At 41.3% G+C, this 19542-nt stretch overlaps 2 protein-coding genes across 5 annotated transcripts in view; both read left to right on the plus strand.

The window, feature by feature from the left end:
• The window catches only part of LOC116101198 (zinc finger protein 850-like), a 42566-nt gene extending 35091 nt beyond the window's left edge, over positions 1–7475 (plus strand). Inside the window, exons 5-7 of the mRNA XM_031384853.1 lie at positions 1262–1388; positions 1578–1638; positions 2199–7475. Of these exons, the coding sequence (XP_031240713.1) occupies positions 1262–1388; positions 1578–1638; positions 2199–5493 (3483 nt within the window). The 3' untranslated portion in view covers positions 5494–7475. The remainder of the gene's footprint in view (positions 1–1261; positions 1389–1577; positions 1639–2198) is intronic.
• Positions 7476–18650: 11175 nt separating this feature from the next.
• The window catches only part of LOC116102058 (zinc finger protein 709-like), a 17578-nt gene continuing 16686 nt past the window's right edge, over positions 18651–19542 (plus strand). Inside the window, exons 1-2 of one of the 4 annotated variants that reach the window (XM_031386259.1) lie at positions 18651–18807; positions 19422–19442. In XM_031386259.1, coding sequence (XP_031242119.1) covers positions 18805–18807; positions 19422–19442 — 24 coding nt within the window. In that variant the 5' untranslated portion in view covers positions 18651–18804. Of the gene's footprint in view, positions 19363–19421; positions 19443–19542 lie in introns of all 4 variants that reach the window. The other 3 variants (XM_031386258.1, XM_031386256.1, XM_031386255.1) reach the window with 3 other exon arrangements.

The following is a 19542-nucleotide window of genomic DNA, read 5'->3' on the forward strand; positions in this document are numbered from 1 at the left end:
TCAATAATACTAACATAAAATCATGAGCTAATGAGACTCAGCTCCTCTTAGGAACTATCAGCAATTGATAGCTGCTAATGGAGGAGATTCATTTCTCTTTGGGTGTATAGCTGCTAGTAGATTGTTCGTATACATGCAGGTAGAACTCTTTGGACTTCATGGGTAATAAAAGCAAAAGCAGGAACAAGGATCTGGAGAGGTGGCTCAGTAGTTAAGAACATTTGTTGCTCTTGCAGAGGACTGGGGTATGGTTCCCAGCATTCACATGGTAGCTGTCCATAATCCAGTTCCAGAGGATCTTATGCCTTCTCTGGTTTCTACAGGTACCACACGAATGTGGTACATAGTCATATATGCAAGCAAAAGAGCCATACACACAAATCTTTAAAAACAAAACAAGTGGACAGAACATGAAGGTAGGAGGGTATGTGCTGGGAGGAGGGGTACAGAAGGAATGGAGGAGGAGGTGGGGAGTGAATGTGAGCAATACATACAATGTGTATACATACTTATGCATAGAATTATCAGAGAATATATGAAAAGATTAAAAACTCTTCTCTTGTGGTCATTATTATCTCTTGCATTGACTGATTTATTAAATCTGGGTGAATGTGAACTGCTTTCAGGATTTTAATATTTCCCTTGCCATAGTCACATAGTACAGGTGCAGTTCCCCATATAATAAGTTTTGACAACTTTTGTGAAATTCATTAGGCTTATTGCCCTACATGTACTGTGGGGATGGATTCTTTCCTTATTGCCTTATTGCCATGGAACATTTCAGAAATCTAACAAGCGTTCAGAAAATGCCAAATGATTCCCAGAATAATTTAGACTATGTAACTACTATTATCATTTATGTTGGTAATGTCTCCTATAATCTCAGGTGCACGTATCTGAGTAAAGCTCCTGTTTGTGCCAAGGAAGTTCTAAGGAAACACAGTCTTTTGACTGTGGTCTATTTTGTCTGTCATTCAGTAGGACTTTGTTATCACAGGTATGAGATAATCCATTCTAGACAGAGAAATTGACTCAGCCCAGTAGAATACTCCAACCACTGGTTAGAGTAATGAGAAGAGAGTGTTAGTCCACTATTTTGGCAATTTCCTATCTGAACATGTCAGCATCAGTCTTAGCATTAGAACTCTCTGTCATTAAACAAAAGTTTAGAGACTGCAGAATTATATGAACATTTTTATCAATTATGCCCAGTAGTGTTAGTTTCATCCATCTTCTTATGTATACATATGGGATATTTTAGGACTTGGTGACCTTTGAGGATGTGGCTGTGAATTTCACTCAGGAAGAGTGGACTTTGCTGGATCCTTCGCAGAAGAACCTATACATTAATGTGATGCTGGAAACCTGCAGTAACCTTGCTTCTGTGGGTAAGAGTGTTGATACTCCTTTACTTCGTCAATTGGACAAGTGTTTCTTTGTTCTGTAATTTGGAATATGGAAAGGGAAGAATTATGTGAATAAATCAGGTATGAGTACAATGTGCATTAACCCCAGGAACTTAGAGTTTTTGTAATTTTTGGTCATTTGTAATATTTTTTTCTGGGTCTATATTTTAGGAATCAAATCTGAATACCAGACCACTGAAGACCAGTATAAACATCCTGGGAAAAATATAAGGTAAATTATATGTAGTAGTATCTTTTGAGAGAATCTTAATATGTTATGAAAAATTGTGAAAAAGTGAGCAAGGCAAACACAAATTTAAATTATTCACCATTATAAAAATTTTACAAAAATAATGTGATTCCATGTAAGAAAGCTGTCCAGATTTGAAAACACTTCACTTGGGAAAAGTACCGAGAAAATGCATGTATGATCTTTGCTGTTTTAGGAATAGCTTTAAGAGCTATGCTGCAGTATCACCAATCCAGTTAGTTAGAGAATATTTAAATATTGCAGAAGGAGTATACTTTCTCTGATTTAGGCAATAGTGGGAGACTAAGACTACTAATAGCTAAATAGTCATCAATACAGCAACTATTAGTAATGTGCCTGCCACTGTTTATAGTCGTCAAATGCTAGATTCAGTCTGTGAGAATAAAGAAGGTGGTGCATTTGGGGAAACTTCCAAGAAACCAAATATCAATGGAAGTCTAGAGATTTCTGCTCAAGTGAAAGTATGTGACTCTAGTTTGTATGGGAAGGTTTTCATGTCTCATTCATCCATCCTGTAACAGGAACATTGTAACCCGCTCTGGATACACTCGATATGAGCTTGAGGACTGTGGGAAGAAGCAATATCACTCGAGTTCTCTCACAACTATTCACATATACATGGGAACCCACAGTGTGAGTGGAACTTATGGATATGAAGTATATTCAAAACCCATTGGTGTTCCAAGTTCATGTGGCACTCATGAGCAAATTCAGAGTGGAGAGCAGCACCATGAATACGGTATATATGAAACAGCCTTTATTTGTCCCAGCTCATTTTGCATACATGGAGAAACTCACACTGGAGAAAACTCTTCCGAATGTAAACCAAGTGGTACAACTCTGAGTTCTTTCAATTACTTCCCATTTCACAGCAGAATTCATAATGGAGGAAAGCATTTTGACTGTACACAGTGTGTTAAAGCTTTCAGATGTCACAGTTCCCTTCAAAGGCATGAAAGAATTTGTGGTGGGGAAAAACCACATGAATGTAAACAGTGTGGTAAGTCATTTGTGTATCCCTATTTACTTAAAATGCATGAAAGGTATCATACTGGAGAGAAGCCTTATAAGTGTAAGATGTGTGGTAAGGCATTTCTTTGTTCCTCTTTCCTGCAAAGACATAAAAGCACTCATACGGGAGAAAAACCATATAAATGTAAGCAATGTGCTAAGCCCTTTAGACGTCTCAGTAATCTTCAGGTCCATGAAAGAACTCATACTGGAGAGAAACCCTATGAGTGTAAACAGTGTGGCAAAGCTCTGAGAAGCCACAGTTCCCTTCAAAGACATAAAATAGTCCATGCTGGGAAGAAACCCTATGAATGTAAACAGTGTGGTAAGTCCTTCATTTATCCTTATTTACTTCAAACCCATGAAAGATCTCATACTGGAGAGAAGCCCTACAAATGTAACCTATGCAGTAAAGCCTTTCGTTGTTCCTCTTTCCTGCAAAGACATAAACGAACTCACATTGGGGGGAAGCCCTACAAGTGTAAGCAGTGTGGTAAGGCTTTCAAAGGGCATAGTTCTCTTCGATTGCATGCAAGGTCTCACAGCGGGGAGAAACCATATAAATGTAATTTATGTAGTAAAGCCTTCCTGTGCCCCTCTTTCCTCCGAAGACATGAAAGAACTCATACCAGGGAAAAGCCCTATGAATGCAAAAAGTGCAACAAAACCTTCCGAGGTCAGAGTTCTCTTCAGTTACATGAACGGTCTCATACCGGAGAGAAGCCCTGTAAATGTAAGATTTGCGGTAAAGCCTTCCTATGTACCTCTTTCCTTCAAAGACATGAAAGGATTCACTGTGAGGAAAAGCCCTTTGCGTGTAAACAGTCTGGGAAAGACCTTAAAGATAGAAGTTCCTTTCAGAGACATAAAGTTTCTCATGCTGGGGAAAAACCTTATGAATGTAAACAATGTGGTAAGTCCTTCATTTACCCATGTTTACTTCAAGTTCATGTCAGAACCCACACTGGTGAGAAACCCTATGAATGTAAACAGTGCGACAAAGCTTTCAGAAGTCTTAGTTACCTTCGTATACATGAAGGAAGTCACACTGAAGAAAAGCCCTATGAATGTAAAGACTGTGGTAAAACTCTTAGCTGCTCTAGCGCCCTCCAGTTACATAAACGGACACACACAGGAGAGAAGCCCTATGTGTGTCAACAGTGTGGGAAAGCCTTCAGGGGATTCAGTTATCTTCGAGTACATGAAAGGACTCACACTGAAGACAAGCCCTATGAGTGCAAGCAGTGTGGGAAAATTCTCAGTTGCTCAAGTTCTCTTCAGCTGCACGAAAGAACCCACACTGGGGAGAAACCTTATGAGTGTACACAGTGTGGGAAAGCCTTCAGAGGTCTCAGTCGTCTCCGAGTCCACGAAATAATTCATACTGGAGAAAAACCCCATGAATGTAAACTATGTGGTAAAGCTTTCAGGTATCATAGTTTACTTCGCGTCCACGAAAGGACCCACACTGGTGAGAAACCGTATGCTTGTAAACAATGCAATAAAGCCTTCAAAAGCCTCAGTAACCTTAGAATACATGAAAAAACTCACAGTGGATTCTATGAGTGTAAACAGTGTGGCAAAACCCTCAGTTCTTCCAACTCCCTCCAAGTGCATGAAAGGGTCCACAGTGGAGAAAAATCTCATGAATGCAAACAGTGCGGCAAAACCTTCCGCCGGCTCAGTAATCTCCAGGTACATGAAAAAACTCATGCTGAAGGGAAGCCCTATGAGTGTAAGCAATGTGGTAAGTCCTTCCTTTATCAGTATTTACTTGAAAAGCATGAGAAGGCTCACACTGCAGAAAAGCCCTATAAGTGTATGATCTGCAGCAAAGCCTTTATTTGTCCCTCTTTCCTTCACCGACATGAAAGGATTCATAGTGCAGTAAAACCCTACGAATGTGTACAATGTGGGAAAGCGTTTAAAGGCCTCAGTTCCCTTCAGTTACACGAAAGAGCCCATGCTAGAGAAAAACATTATGACTGTACACAGTGTGGTAAAACCTTCAGATGTCACAGTCTCCTCCAGGCACATGAAAGAACTCATACTGGTGAAAAACCCTTTGAATGTACAGAGTGCGGCAAAACCTTCAAAAGTGCGGGTTACCTTCGAATACATGAAAAAACTCATAGTGGTTTCTATGAGTGTAAACGGTGTGGTAAAATTCTCAGTTGTTCAAGTTCTCTTCAATTACATGAAAGAACCCACACTGGAGAAAAACCCTACGGATGTAAGCAATGTGGTAAGGCCTTCAGAAGTCAAAGTTCCCTTAGAAGACATGAAAGGATTCACGCTGGAGAGAAACCCTATGAATGTAAACAGTGTGGTAAGTCCTTCATTTACCAATGCTACCTTCAAATGCACGAGAGATCTCACACTGGGGAGAAACTCTATAAATGTAATATATGTAGTAAAACCTTTCTTTACCCGTGTTTCCTTCAAATGCATGAAAGAACTCATACTGGCGAAAAACCTTATAAATGTACGCGATGTGATAAAGCCTTCCGAACTCACAGTTCCCTTCAAATGCATGAAAAAACTCATACAGGAGACAAACCCTATGAGTGTAAACAGTGTGGTAAAGTTTTGATAAGTCATAGTTCCCTTCAGAGGCATAAAATAGCTCATACTGGGGGGAAACGTTATGAATGTAAACAATGTAGTAAATCCTTCACTTATCCATATTTACTTCAAATTCATGAAAGATCTCACACTGGAGAGAAACCCTATGAGTGCAAAGACTGTAGTAAAGCCTTTACATGTTACCGTTCACTTCAGAGACATGGAAAAACACACACCTGAGGGGAAAAAAAATCTCTGTAAATGCAGCAAACATGAGAGAGTGTTTAGAATATCTAGTTCCCTTCAAATGTGTGGAAGTACTGGGAGCACAATAAATGCTGAAGTTTGTTGTTGCTACTGTTGTTTGATATGGAAAGTTTAGACGGATTAGATAGATGTGCTAAAACCCTCAGTTCCAATTGAAGATATAAAACTACCTGGTGTTAAAACCCAGAGTGGAATATGGTATTTCATTTCCTAGATCTACTCAAATACATAAGCTAGTGAGGGTAGTCCTAAAGAAAGAGATATGGAATTGAAACAGCTGCAGTTTGGGAAGTAAAGCTTATATTTTAATAATATTAAAAATCATGTGATAACTTGGATTAGAAGATCCTACTAATTTATGTGTGTTGAAGTGTTGAAGCAAATCATGATAAAAGTTTTATAACATGAGTGAAAAGCTATGCAATTTATGAATGTATGGTATTTTCCAGTGATTTGCATTTGAAGACATTCCCAGCTGCACCTGATAGATAAGGCCTGTACTCTTGGGTACTCTGGTTTTGCTGCAACTGATAGCAAGTTCAGGGCCAGCCCAGATAACTTAGTGAGACCAGTCTCAATAAAAATTGGAGAAAAACCCAAAGCAACTCATTCATTTAGCTCTGGTCTCCCAGTTTAATTTCTAGTCCTGGCATCAGAGAAATGAGAAGGCTCCTAGGTGATGAGTTTCCATTTCTTTTACAGGAAAACACTGAGATGAAAGTTTCCTAAGTGTAGACATGAACTTTAGCCGCAGAAATAGCTGATGCAGATTGCTAGACAATTTCTTAATTACCATATGTGTACCTTATAGTGTAGCCTCCCATACACTTATGCTACATGGTATCAATACTCCACTAGTCTATGGAATGTTGCTTCATTGTATATTTTAGGCATAGTACCAACAAATATATATCAAACAAAAGATTTGACATAAAAGTAAATGCTCTCCCTATGAAGAGTACTTACCATGAGTGGAGTTTTCAGGACTAGATTTTGTTCAATCAGAGATTAAGGTGAATGTAAACTCATAGGGTGCGTTAATCTACTGTAAAATGTCAACACTATAGACTTACTGTATAGTGTTTTGATGTTTTCCTAAATAATAAATTGACTTAAAGCTTTTTACAATGTGTATAATTTTAATACTTTTTGACTATTGTGATAACACTGCTTAAAATGTTCCTAGTTTATGATTGTTTAAAACTATTTCTTTATATACTTATTCTTTATATTTTTACATTGTAGATATGTTTTTAAAAAATTGTTTGTGAAAAACAGCTGTCATGTATAACAGTGAGTCAGGAGGTTGGTGTCTGTAGCTTTTAGATCTCTATGTGCCCTGATTCTCCTGTACTTCCCACGCCACTCCCCCATATTGCATCATGTGATTAGCTGCACCTTTCTTTGTTCTGATCATACAATATGGGTATTGCATGTGATAGCTCCCTGAAGCACCTCAGCTCACACACAAGACTCCCTAAATGTTGCGAACTGAAGTACTTTTTCTAAATAATGAGAGTTTTCTGCTCTTATGGAAATAATGATTTAATTGTAGAAAACAGACCTTTCTGTTTTTCCAATGTCACTCATCAGCATGTAAGTACTAAATTAATTTATCTTTGTATTGTATTGTATACTATAGTTTACCTATAAAAGTTCCCTGAGTTAATGACTTGTATTTCATTGAAAAAAAATCATTCAATGATTATTGTGTTTCAATAAAGAAAAATATTTTAACAACTTATGAAATGGTCCTATCTGTATTTCTGCCTAGTGTTTTATGTAATGTTCTTTATATTTTCCAGTATAAAACCAAAGTATCAACTCTGAAATACATTGATTCTCTGTACACTGCATTATCAAATACTCAGCTAAGATTTACTCATTTATGTAAAAAATAAGTATGCCCATTTTATCAATATACAAAGTTAACTTTCGTAATAATTGATAAAATTGTCTAGTCACCAAATTGTTTTTTTAAGTAGATTTCTTTGATTTATAAACAGTAGATGTTTCATTTGAACACCCACTTCATAAAACCTGTCTACTAAGGGATGCATTACACTTTCTCACACAAAGGGAATCACAAATGAAACAAACAAAACTGAAGTAGTCCAGTGGTTTCCAGCTTATGGCACTGTTTGGAGCTGTGGCAAACCTTTGGCAGGTGTGGCCTTGCTGGAGGAAGTAGGTCCATGAAAGTCAGGCTTTCAGGATTATACCCATGACCCAGTTCTTGGATTTCTTTCTCTTTCCTTTACTATCAAGGTGAGAAGCTACCGGCATATAGTCTGGCTACTATGGAAACATTGTCATCTCGTTTTCATGGCACGATAGGCTGCATCACTTTAACCACATCAAAAAAGATTTCCAAATTCCATTAGTGTGTTATTTTATGACAGCGGGGACAATGTGAGATAGGGAGAGAGGGAGAGTGAGTGAATCCACCAGGAACTGATTAGTGCAGTGTGCAGATCTCCCACATAACATTTTCTGGAAATTTTCCTTTGAGACTCCTCTAGTGATTTGTGAACCAGAGCTGTGGAAATGTTAGGTTTAGATTTTGCTTATGTTAGGAATTAAGGGTTCGAGTTATAGGGTTGGGTTAAGGTGAATGTGATAGCTAATGTCCATTGTTGTCTTAGAATAGCCATGGAAACAAATTTCTTTGGCATGTCTGTAAGGGATTCTTTGACTAGGATAACTGAAGTAGGAGTGCCCACCTTAAGCAAAGATCACCTTTTAAAGGTGATGATGACATAGAAATCAATGACTCTCACCTGAAATGATTTTGAAAGATCTTGCTAGAAACCTGCAGTGCTCCTCTTCCTCTGCTACTCAGGTTTAAATTATTAGTTGATTTCTTATTTGGTAGGACAGTGTCTCACTATGTAGCCCAGACTTTCCTCACACCCACAGTAGCCTTCCCACCTCTACCTCACAAATGCTAGATTGCCAGCACGCTTTACCAAGATCCAGCTTAAGTGGCACATTAGAATGGCCAGATAGAGAGCACAATTGTGTTCGAGGGAAGGAAACAGAAACACAGCTTTTTGTTGCTTTCTGTAGTAATACAGTTCTTTTCCAGAACCTCTACTTTAGTGAAGCCAGAATTCTTGACTGCCTTGTCAAAAGGAACTTGAATCAGTACAGAGTGGAGGTGGGGTTTTATTTTATGTTTGTCTATTGGTGTGTGTGTGTGTGTGTGTGTGTGTGTGTGTGTGTGATGGTTTGTATATGCTTGGCCCAGGGAGTGGCACTATTAGAAGGTGTGGCCCTATTGGAATAGTTGTGGCCTTATTGGAGTAGGTGTGTCACTGTGGGCGTGGGCTTTAAGACCCTTACCCTAACTGTCTGGAAGGCAGTATCCTGCTTGCAGACTTCAGATGAAGATGTCGAACCCCCAGCTCCTTCTGCATCATGCCTGCCTGGACACTGCTCTGTTCCTACCTTGATAATGGACTGAACCTCTGAATCTGTAAGCCAGCCCCAATTAAATGTTGTTCTTGTAAGAGTTGCCTTGGTCATGGTGTCTGTTTACAGCAGTGAAACCCTAATAACAGTGTGTGTGTGTGTGTGTGTGTGTGTGTGTGTGTGTGTGTGTGTGTGTTTGCATGTGAGCTATGGCAACCAGATGAAGGTTAGAGGCCAAAGTTACCTTCCACTGAATTTGAGGCAGGGTCTTTTGTTTGCGGCTCTATGCTGTGATTATCTAGGGGTTCTCCTGTCTCTGCCTCCTGTCTTGTCACCGGTGCACTGTAATTACAGATCTGCACAGTTGTATTTGACTTTACTTGTGTTCTGGGGATGGGGACTTAGCTTCTCAGTTACAGGGCAAGTACTTTACCCACTAAGCCATCTTTTCTGCCCTGGAGTTTATTAAGAAGGGAATTTAAGCATAGTTATTAGCAAGAAAGGCACTTCAGGAAAGTGTGGGCTTGTCAAGGGAGAGCCACTGTAAGTGTTGCAACAGCCATATATACAACTTTCAAGATATCTAAAGTTACATCCCCAACAGTTCATGAAAGACTCTTTTTCTTTCCTTTATGTAAAGAGCTTATAGGTTGTTTCCTGAGGTGTTGTGGATGGGATTACAATCTAGTAAGGTCAACTCTTCCCATAGTCCCTAAAGCAGCAGTCTAGCTGTTCGAGACAGCATGGTTTGGTCCTGCATTCTGCCATCTCCACTTAGATCTTCATGCCACCCCCTTGTCTATGTGATTTAGCCTGCCTGGCAGGAATGATATTCTAAAGAGACATCTGTGTCTCTCTTTGGCCAACAGACTATTGAAACAAATTAGAATTTTTCCAGGAATCTCATCTTAGAAGTGAAGGCTGAGGAAAACCAGAGGGAGGAACTTGCTTATGGGAGAAACTTTTCTAAGTCTGTCTTTCCACCATACTGTCAAGATTGGAGCTGAAGGGAGGGAGGGAGGTGGACTACACCTCACCTCATAACTTGGCTGGACTTCTTAGTTAAGCTTATTGCTGGCCTCTACTTAAGCTTCATCCTGCTGTAGGACCCTGAAGATGGACTAGGGCACGCAGCCATTGTCTCTTCCGAATGTAACCATATTAAATGCATCTTTGTCTGTCTTTCACTTATTTATTTATATTGCTTGATGGGTATAAGTGCCGCAGTAGAGAGAGAAGCTCACTGAGATACAAAGACTTCATCTTCTGAAGGAGCAGAGGTATTCAAGCCTTCTTGGAAAAGGCTGACCCCAACTAGCTTACACTAGTGACTTTTATTCATCCTTATACAAAATTAATTAGGCTGGGAAAGGTTCCAACGACCAATGTTATCTTGTCCTTGCTGCCTGAGAGAGCAGACAGTCTACACTAATCTCAGTCCCTTTTGACAGTGGCTAATCATAATCCAAAGTAAGAACTCCAAGTTTGCCAGAAATGTCTTAGGACCAGTTTGTGCAGCTGCAAGCTCTCATGTAGTAACAAGTATAGACTATCCAGGGAGACATTTCTTCAAGGTTCAAACACCCTGGAAACAGTTTCTTAGCCTCTACTGATTAATCCAAACATGGCAAAGGCTCTGCTGAAACACTTCACTCAAAGCTGGACACAAAGGCTTTACTATACATTTCACCTCAAGCCACACATAAAGGCTTTACTATACATATCACTACATATTTATTTATCTATTTAATTTTGAGGCAGGGTGTCTCTGTTCTGTAGCTCTGGCTATCCTGGAACTTGCTGGGTACATCAGGCTGGCTCTGGAATCACAGAGATACACCTATCTTTGCCTCCTGAGTGCTAGGATTTAGGCAAGGCATGTGCCACCATGCCTGGCTGATTTTCACTATTAATTTGACTCTTGTTTTATGGAAGGGTGAGAGGCAGGACATATAGACTCTGGTCATAACTCCAGTGACAGAAGATGACCCACGTCAAATGCATAGCTCTTGTCTTAAACTCCACTGACTTCCCACTATGAGCAACATTTGATGATGATGATGATGATGATGATGATGATGATGATGATGATGATGATGATGATGATGATGATGGATTGACTGATTGAGTCTGTTATAACTCCATCGAAGGAGTACGGGAATAGCATTTTACAGATGGGAAAACCCAGGCTCACAGAAATAAGAGATTTTCTACTATAGTTATGTTTGTTTAACCACTCTTTTTATCCCTTCATTCTAGAGATTCATTGAAGTTGAAATTAAGCTATCCAAGGCAGGCAGGGTGACACAGGCCTGTAATCACTTTGAAGGTTAAGGCAGGTTTAAGAGCATTCAACAAGGTGCACAGGAAAGCAGCCAGCACTCCTGCAGGACTCAGATTGGAGTCTCCCCGCCCACTTCTCGAGCCTCCTAGTGGCTGCTGAGAGAGAATTGAAACCCTCCCGGGACTCTGTTGGAGAGGCTCCGGAAGGTCCTCCTACTTCACAGCTCTCCTTGGCTCCTCCCTGCGCTCGACTGCATCGTTGGTATTGACATTCTCGGGCGGGCGGTGAAGGCGCTGGCGAGTGGAGGAGCCCCCGCGCATTCGGTGAGGAGCAGGGAGGCCGGGTGCTGGCCCTGCAAGCGGCCAGGTCCCTGCTGGCGTCCTTGTCTGCGGCTGCGCGTTGTGTAGCCGCGGGACGGATTGGGACGACAGTCTTTGGGACACTGCGATCTGGACTCTATCGCCCGCAGCTCCCTCTGCTGTCCACTCGGACTCCTCCTTTCTTCTCGCGTCTCCTTTCCCCTTGGGTCCCCTGGTGTCTTTTCCTGTCTCCGAGGGTCCCTTCTGAAGGATTTCCAGGCCCGAGTTAAGATGATCTTCCGAAGCCCCCTTCCTTAGAACTATGCTGTCCCCGTCCACCCCCAGTTTTAGCAGTCTCTTGTCTGTTCCTGGCCAGGTCAGCCACTTTCTTGGCCTGAACCTCAGAAAGTCTGTCGTGGGTTCAGTAAAGAGGATTGATTGGTTGTGTCTTCAGCCCTCTCTGTGGTGGGGCGTGGAGAAATTGCTGACCAAGTTCTTTGCTCTTTGTGCAGTTGCAGCCTGTGTCAGGCCCTGGACAAAGATAGAGAGGGGGTGGTGGCCACAGCTCTGCATACGTGTACTTCGCAGTTTTGGCTACAACATTAAGACAGTTTGGGGTTAGTGACCTATGTGATATAGGGAACACGTGGCTTCTTCTCAGCTTATGAGGTTTTCTGCGTTTGTGTAGAATATGCGTGCTCTCCAGTGGGGCATTCTGTTTTCTGAAGTGTGACTCATTTTCCTACTCAAACTTTTACTCTGTGGCTGGCTGGGAAAGGGTTGAGAAGGGGAAAGGGGGGAAATTTCTCCAGACATTTACAACAACTGGGAAAACTCACTTTTCTTTTTTAAAAACTTAGTTTCCCTCAGGCTCCCTCATGCCTCTAACTTTTGAGATTGTTGTCAGGGCTTTGTAGAATTGACATTTAGTACTCTGTAGTGCTACTTTATGGGTTTTCTGAATGTGGGCAAAACTCAGTGTCTAGACAGTGAAATAGTTCAGCATGCTTTACCTTGACGGTGGAGTAATGGAAACCTCTTGGGAATGTTCTCTAATGCTTTGTCTGATTTTTACTGTTTTTATTCTTTGAGAATTTCATACATTATGTTCTGATCACATTCATCCCTCTCACCTGCTTCTTCCCAGATCCACATTCCACCTCTAATATATAGGTATGTATGTATATGTATACAGACACACATATATATGTATAGTGGTATGGTGTGTTCGTATCTCTTTGGCTGCCCTGGAATCTGCTATGCAGACCAAGATGACCTTGAACTCAGAGAAATCCTTCTGCCTCTTCCTGAGGTAGAGTTGGGGTTGGGATTAAAGGTATATAGTAGCACACCCAGCCATGTGACATGTTCTTAAAATATTGCCTACCTATGAGGAACATATGAGTGCTAACTTCCAATCATTTTGGAATTCCAGTGTAGACTCAAGACCAGCTGAGACATCAGTCTTATGGAGTGAACAACTAACAGATTCTTGACCATTCCTTTGGGAGATAGCCATTGTTGGAGTAACAAGATTGATTGCACCCTATAAACCATGCTAATAAATTCCCTTTATACATGCATACATCTTCATTCTATTAGTTTTATATCTCTTTAGAGAATTCTGGCTTATACACTGTGTCTAAATAAAATCTTATTTTTTCCTTCATGGGAGTTGAATTCTCAGTTGACACTTCCATTCTTTCAGATCTGTAAGGATGATGTTCCACTACCTTCTAATTTGTATTTTTAGATTTATTTTAGGTATATATCTTGTGACTGAGGACCTCAGAGGAGGGCACTGTATCACCTAGAGTTGAAGTTACAAAAGGTTGTCAGCTGCCATGTAGGTGCTGGGAACTCAACCCATGTCCTTTGGGAGAGCAACAAGTGCTCTTAACTGCTGAGCAATCTCTGCAGCCCAAATTTGATTTGATAAGTTTGTTCACAATTGCATTTCATGTCTCTGAAGTAGGTGCCTCTATTTTTTTCCCTTCTCTATCTAAAGTTTTCTTTTCATTTGCTTTAAGATAAATTGATGATGGAGGGCTTAGGTATAGTTTTTTTTTCCTTTAATGGTCTTCAAGTACATTTGAGTAAGCAAGTTATAGATAGATAGATAGATAGGTAGATAGATAGATAGGTAGATAGGTAGACTGATAAAGATTGAGATCATTGGGTTTATACTTTCAACTTAATTTGAAAAATTCAGCAACATTATTTAGTTGTTTTTCTATCTTTACTGCTTTTCAAGAAATCTAGTTACTACTTACTATTGCCCTTCTTATTATATAGCTCACTGGTGTTCTGTTCATTTTCTCTGGGTCTTTTGATTTTGTTAGTTTCTGTTAACAGAGCTTTCAGCAGTTTGTTCTTATTCATCTAGTTTTATTTTATTTTTTAAAAATCCAAGACAATTACATTATATTCCCGTTGATTTCTTTTTTTTTCTCTTTTAGTCTTGAAGCATTTTATGGTTATACATGCATACCTTGATTTACTATTTCAACATTTTTAAGGACATAATTCAGTAACCATTAAGTGCATTCATAATGTCATGTTACCATTTGAGGAGGTCCCTGCAGGGAAGCTAACCTCAAAGAGAAGAGAATGGAAACTCAATTCAAATTGACTTTGCCAACCTGCATCAAACTTCAGGGATTCTGATGCCAGGTGGTTATAATTATAGAGTAGTGTCTTAGGGTTTTACTGCTGAGAACAGACACCATGACCAAGGCAGCTCTTATAAGGACAACATTTAATTGAGGCTGGCTTACAGGTTCAGAGGTTCAGTCCATTATCATCAAGGAATGAGCATGGCATTATCCACGTAGGCATGGTGGAGGCAGAGCTGAGAGTTCTGTATCTTCATCTGAAGGCTGCTAGTGGAAGACTGGCTTCCAGATAGCTAGGATGAGGGTCTTAAAGCCCACAGCCACAGTGACACACCTACTTCAATAGGGCCATACCTTCTAATAGTGCTACTCCCTGGACCGAGCGTATACCAACCATAATAGTAATAGAATATCAAACATAACAGAATTTGGGGAAAAGTTTCCAAGCAACAATCATTCTATGGCTCCCACATAACAATAAAGCTTTAGAAATGCCTTTACAAAGTACATGTGACTATGAAAATAGACTCTATAGCTAAAAAACCTGGAATCTAGTGTGGTTTCTGCCTGAGATAGCATAGAGGTCAGCAGGTCATAAAGTACATGTGACATCTCCCCTAAGGACGGGGGTCTGTTAACTGGGAGCTAAAGATATATGTCTAGGGAAGGAGAGTCCGGTAAACTGCTAGGGTCAGTAAAATTCAAAATAACCCAAGTAGTCACATGAGTCTAGCAAAACAATATCTTTATTTGAATCAGGCAGCAAAAACTGACCAGGCAGGGACAACAGCATAGACTTGAAAGCTGACTGCATGTTTGAACATTGATCTTAGTATTTAAGCAAATGAGAAAAATTTATTGAACTCTGGTTGCTACTGATCTATCGGAGGCACAGAACAGACTGCAGAGCTGAACTGTGACCACAAGATAGAATAACATGGAGTTTTTAAGCCCCAAATCTGCTTACCTAGCCTAGTCCTGGAAGCTTCTGGCCTCTGTACAACCTTACCTGGGCCTAGAATCTTTTCAGCCGCTGAGACTTGCTGCTGAATAAGCTCACCCTTTTTAGTTCTTTCGGAACGCTCACTGGCTGGTTCAACTCAGCTGTTCTGCTTCATCTCCTCTCCAAGTTGACTGTTTCAAACTGCTTCTCTCAGTTCCGACTGCATTGCTCTGCTTGGCCTCATACTAAGTTTGACAATATGTTCTAATCTGGCTTCTTCTCATTCTCTGGCTTTAACTGCCTCTGCTGACCTACACTAAACTCACAAACTCGCTGCTCCCTTTTCCCAACTAACGCTACCTTCTTGTTTAGGATTAAAAGTGTGTACTAAGGGTGTGCCTGTATTCTAGCCAGAGTAGCCAGGTTGCTGGATTAAAACTCACTCTACAGAAATCCACAAACATCTATACCAAGTCACAGTAACATATTCCCACCAATCCGGATTCAGGGATAGGCATCTTCCTTAGGAACGTGTCTTTGTGGTATACTTATCCTGTTCCAATTGGTCGAGTTATTCAACTATGACAGGTTCACCTGTCTAGTGAGAGACCAGATCGTTTGGGTTCAGACTCCATCTTAGAGAACCTGACCTAAGATTGAACCTGAGTTAATAACAAACTGGTGCCTAGCACCCGTTTCCAGGTTACTCCCCAAGAAATCTACACCTCCAGGTTGCAAGCCTGCCTCTGGCACTTCACCTCCTAACAACCACCAATCAGGAGGAAAGCAGAAGTTAAGTTTATGGTTTGGCTCCCAGCACCAGCCAATTATGTTGAAGGCCATAATGGCCCCCCCAATCAAATGTGTGTCAGGCTAGAAACCCCCTTGCTTGTTTGCTTGTCTCTATAAATGCTTGCCTGAAAACTAGACTTGGGCTCCACTTTTCCATCCAGTGTGTCAAGGTTGGCAGGGAGCCCAAGCTGGAGCTTATAATGAAGAAATCCTAATGAGATTGGACCAGAATTGGGTCCATGGTGGTGTTTTGGGGTTCAGGAACACTTCCTGGCACATTAGCATTTGTCTGAACTTGCTAGCCAGGATCTCAGTCACCCAGGTACATGTCTCTTTCTGCCAAACAGGATGTCAGTTACCCAGGGAGAGCTTGGGAACTTGAGCTTTATTTGACACCTAGTCACAATGGAAGTTTTATTCAAAATGGCTTTGGTTTGATTCCATCTTACAAACATTTTGGGTGAGGTCTGTCTCTACAGAAAGCAAAAAGTCATTGACAACCACCACTATCAGCTTTCTGGTGCAGGTATTTTATTTTATCTCCTCTGTTGAGGGACACTACTACTGCATGTTTAACATTCCTGGTTTCCCTAGGGATCTGTGGGCAAAAAGACCTTTGTGCTCCAACAATGTTTTTATGCTTTTGTTTCTTTGAGATAAGGTCTCACTCTGTGGCCCATAGTCTCCTGGAACTTTTGATTCTTCTGGCTCAGCCTCCCTAATTTAAGGACCGAATATATATGTGTCCTAATGTGCCCCAACATTTCTCATTTCAAACAGAGTCTGTGCCCATTTGTATCATGAAAGTAAGACTTATCATTACCATCTGTCCTAGAGTCCTTCCCATAATGTGTTCTTCCCTCAACTAACACGATATAGCACAGCAAGTGCCTTTATGGTAAGCCATTGTTACATCCTGGAAATAAAGACTTCACTTATAATTGTTTTACATGCTGACCATTCCTTTGTTAGTATTTTGTTAAAGATTTCAGGGGCAATTCTCTGTAGCTGTCTTTTCCTGCAATTCCATTGTCTGGCTTTGAGCCAGATAGTGGTCTCCTCAGGGAATGAATGGAAAGGTACTTATCTTTCAGTTGTTTGTCGGAGCTTGGAGAAGGTCTCATGTTTTCCTCACATATGTGATGTAGTTAGCTGTTGAGGGTTTTGATGGTAAGATTCCATCTTTTCACTGGGTATGCTTTCTAACCAGAGGTTCTAATTTTTCTTGATTGAACTATGGTAGAAATCTGCCGATCACATCAAGGTTGTTGAGTGTGCTGTTCTATTCTCTTCTAGTCCATTCTGCTTCTGTAATTGGTGATCAGGCCTCTTTCCTTTTTGTTGTAGTTGGGACACTGGAGAGTCAACCTAGGGTTTCTCACACACTGGACAAGCATTCTATGACTAAACCTTCTCATCTTGTTTTTTTTTTTTTTAAGCTCGGGTTTCTCTGTCTGTCCTGGAACATGCTATGTAGATCTGACTGTCTAGAACTCCAATATTTGCCTGCCTTCCAGAGTTCTGGGATGACAGTTTCATGCTACTAAGTCTAGCTTTGTTTTGGTTCTGTTTTAATTTTTTAGGTGTATTTATTTCATCTATGGACCATGTGCATACCTGATGCCACAGAGGTGAAACGAGTGAAGGATTCTGTAATTGGAGTTATGGATGGTTGTGAACAGAGATGTGGCTGCTGGAAAGAGATCCCAGGTCCTCTGAAATAAAAAGGGCTCTTAACTCCAGAGCCATCTTTAGTCCCCAAGCCTTTTAATTTTTAAAACATGTTTTAATTTTGACACAAGATCTTGTTAATTTGTCCAGGAGGGCTGTGAACCTAGTCTCGTTCAAGTAGCCCTCTTATGCCTTGAACTTTCTTTTTAATTTTTCATTATTGTTACTTTTATGTGTATGTGTTTTGCCTGTTTATGTCTGTCACCACATGCACACTGTGTTCTTAGACACCAGAAAAGGGTGCTTGAATCCCCTGGAACTGGAGTTAGACAGTTGTGAGCTACGCTGTGGATCAAACCCTGGCCCTCTGGAAGAGCAATCAGTACCTTTAACCCTGGAGCTATAGCTCCAGCCCACATTTCTTTCCAATTCAGCCTTCCAGTTCTGGGATTACAGGACTAAACCACCACACTTAGATGTCCTTTCAAGTCTGAATTTAGTTGAGTCTCCTCTCCTTGTATAAGTCAATTTATCCGTCATGTTTAGCTTTAAAAAAAAAATCAACTTTTTTGAGGGGTTTGTTATTGTTACCCATTTTACAGACTGCTGATCTAACCTCTACTATTTTTTTCTAAACTCCATTTTTGTTTTTCTTCTTAGCTGATGTCATTTATTGACAGTCAGATGTAACTCAGGCTAGTCTGGAACTGCTGCTGATCCATCCTCCTAGCCCTACCTCTTTAGTGCTAGGAAGAAGGCTTTGCCTACAAGACCAGGCGTGGCACGTGCTACTATTGTTGAGCAATCCTAGGTGTGCTTTACTGAAATTGTTGATCCTTAGAGGACCTCAGGACCTGTTCTAAAATGTGACTTTGGGTGCCCTGGGCACCCTTCCAACTGGGGCAAAGATCACTCGTGTCATCTTTTGTGTAACGAGATATGCTAACACTAGAGACCCTGTGACCAGGAGGAAAGGCAAGGAGCGCAAGAAGCAAGGGCAAGTCCTTAAATACCGCGTCCCTGTCATTTTGAACTGGGCTTCCTTCCTAAGGGAGCTGCTTCCATCACTCAGACATCGCTAGCCAATCAGAGTATTAAGCGGCCTGTCCAATCAGGATCTCCGGCAGGCGGCGGGGAGGCAGGTTTTCTTTGGTTGCAGTGTTGTGTGTGGGTTCTCCGTGGCGGACGGGGTTACGAGTGGGGCCCGCTCTTAGCGCTGGTACCAGGAGCTCTGTGGAGAACGTGGGCCAGCTCCGAAGCTGCGCCATGGTGAGCGAGGGGCCGCTGTCCCCAGAGGGGGAGGGGCGGCGGTTGAGCCGCGAGAGCCGTTGTGACGGGCGCTCTTCGGGACTGGGGCGGGGCCGACAGCCTGCAAAGCAACCTAGGCCCTGGGCCGGCGGCCTCTGGGCAGCTCCGCCTCTCGGCCGCTTCTGCGCAGAGCCAGGAGTAGCGCCAGGCTCCGCCCCGCGCTGGGGACGCTGGCGTTGGTGACGTCGCAGCCGTGCGAGCGCTCAGAGCCTATGTTCTTTTTGTCCGGAGGGCCAGTTGCTAAGTGAAGGTAGTCTACAGTTTCTTCGAGTTATAGAAGTTCTGACGTTTACGTTTCCTGTCTATATTTAGGATCCGCTTTAAGTTAGTTTTGCGAAAAGTTGTGAAGTCCGCCCAATATTTTGTTTATATATGCGTGTTTGTTTTACTGGTTTGTTAAATCACTGACTGTCTTTTGGGTTTGCTTCTGGCTTTTTTTTTTAAGTTGTCATTTCTTATTTTTGAAATATTGTACTACTTTGATTATTGCAGTTTCATTGGAAGTCTTAAAGTCAGGTAGTGTACTGTTAATGCTTCAGTATTGTGTTAACTTTTTTCTTTCTCTTTTTTTTGAGACAGGATCTCGTGTTTCCCAGGTTGGCCTCAAACTTTCTCTTAGCTGAGGAAGACCTTGAACTTCTCATCCCGCTACCTAAACCCAACTCCAGAGTGCTGGGATTAAGGGTGTGTGACTAT

Source organism: Mastomys coucha, unplaced genomic scaffold (genome assembly GCF_008632895.1).
Source record: "Mastomys coucha isolate ucsf_1 unplaced genomic scaffold, UCSF_Mcou_1 pScaffold21, whole genome shotgun sequence".
Taxonomy (NCBI): Eukaryota; Metazoa; Chordata; class Mammalia; order Rodentia; family Muridae; genus Mastomys; species Mastomys coucha.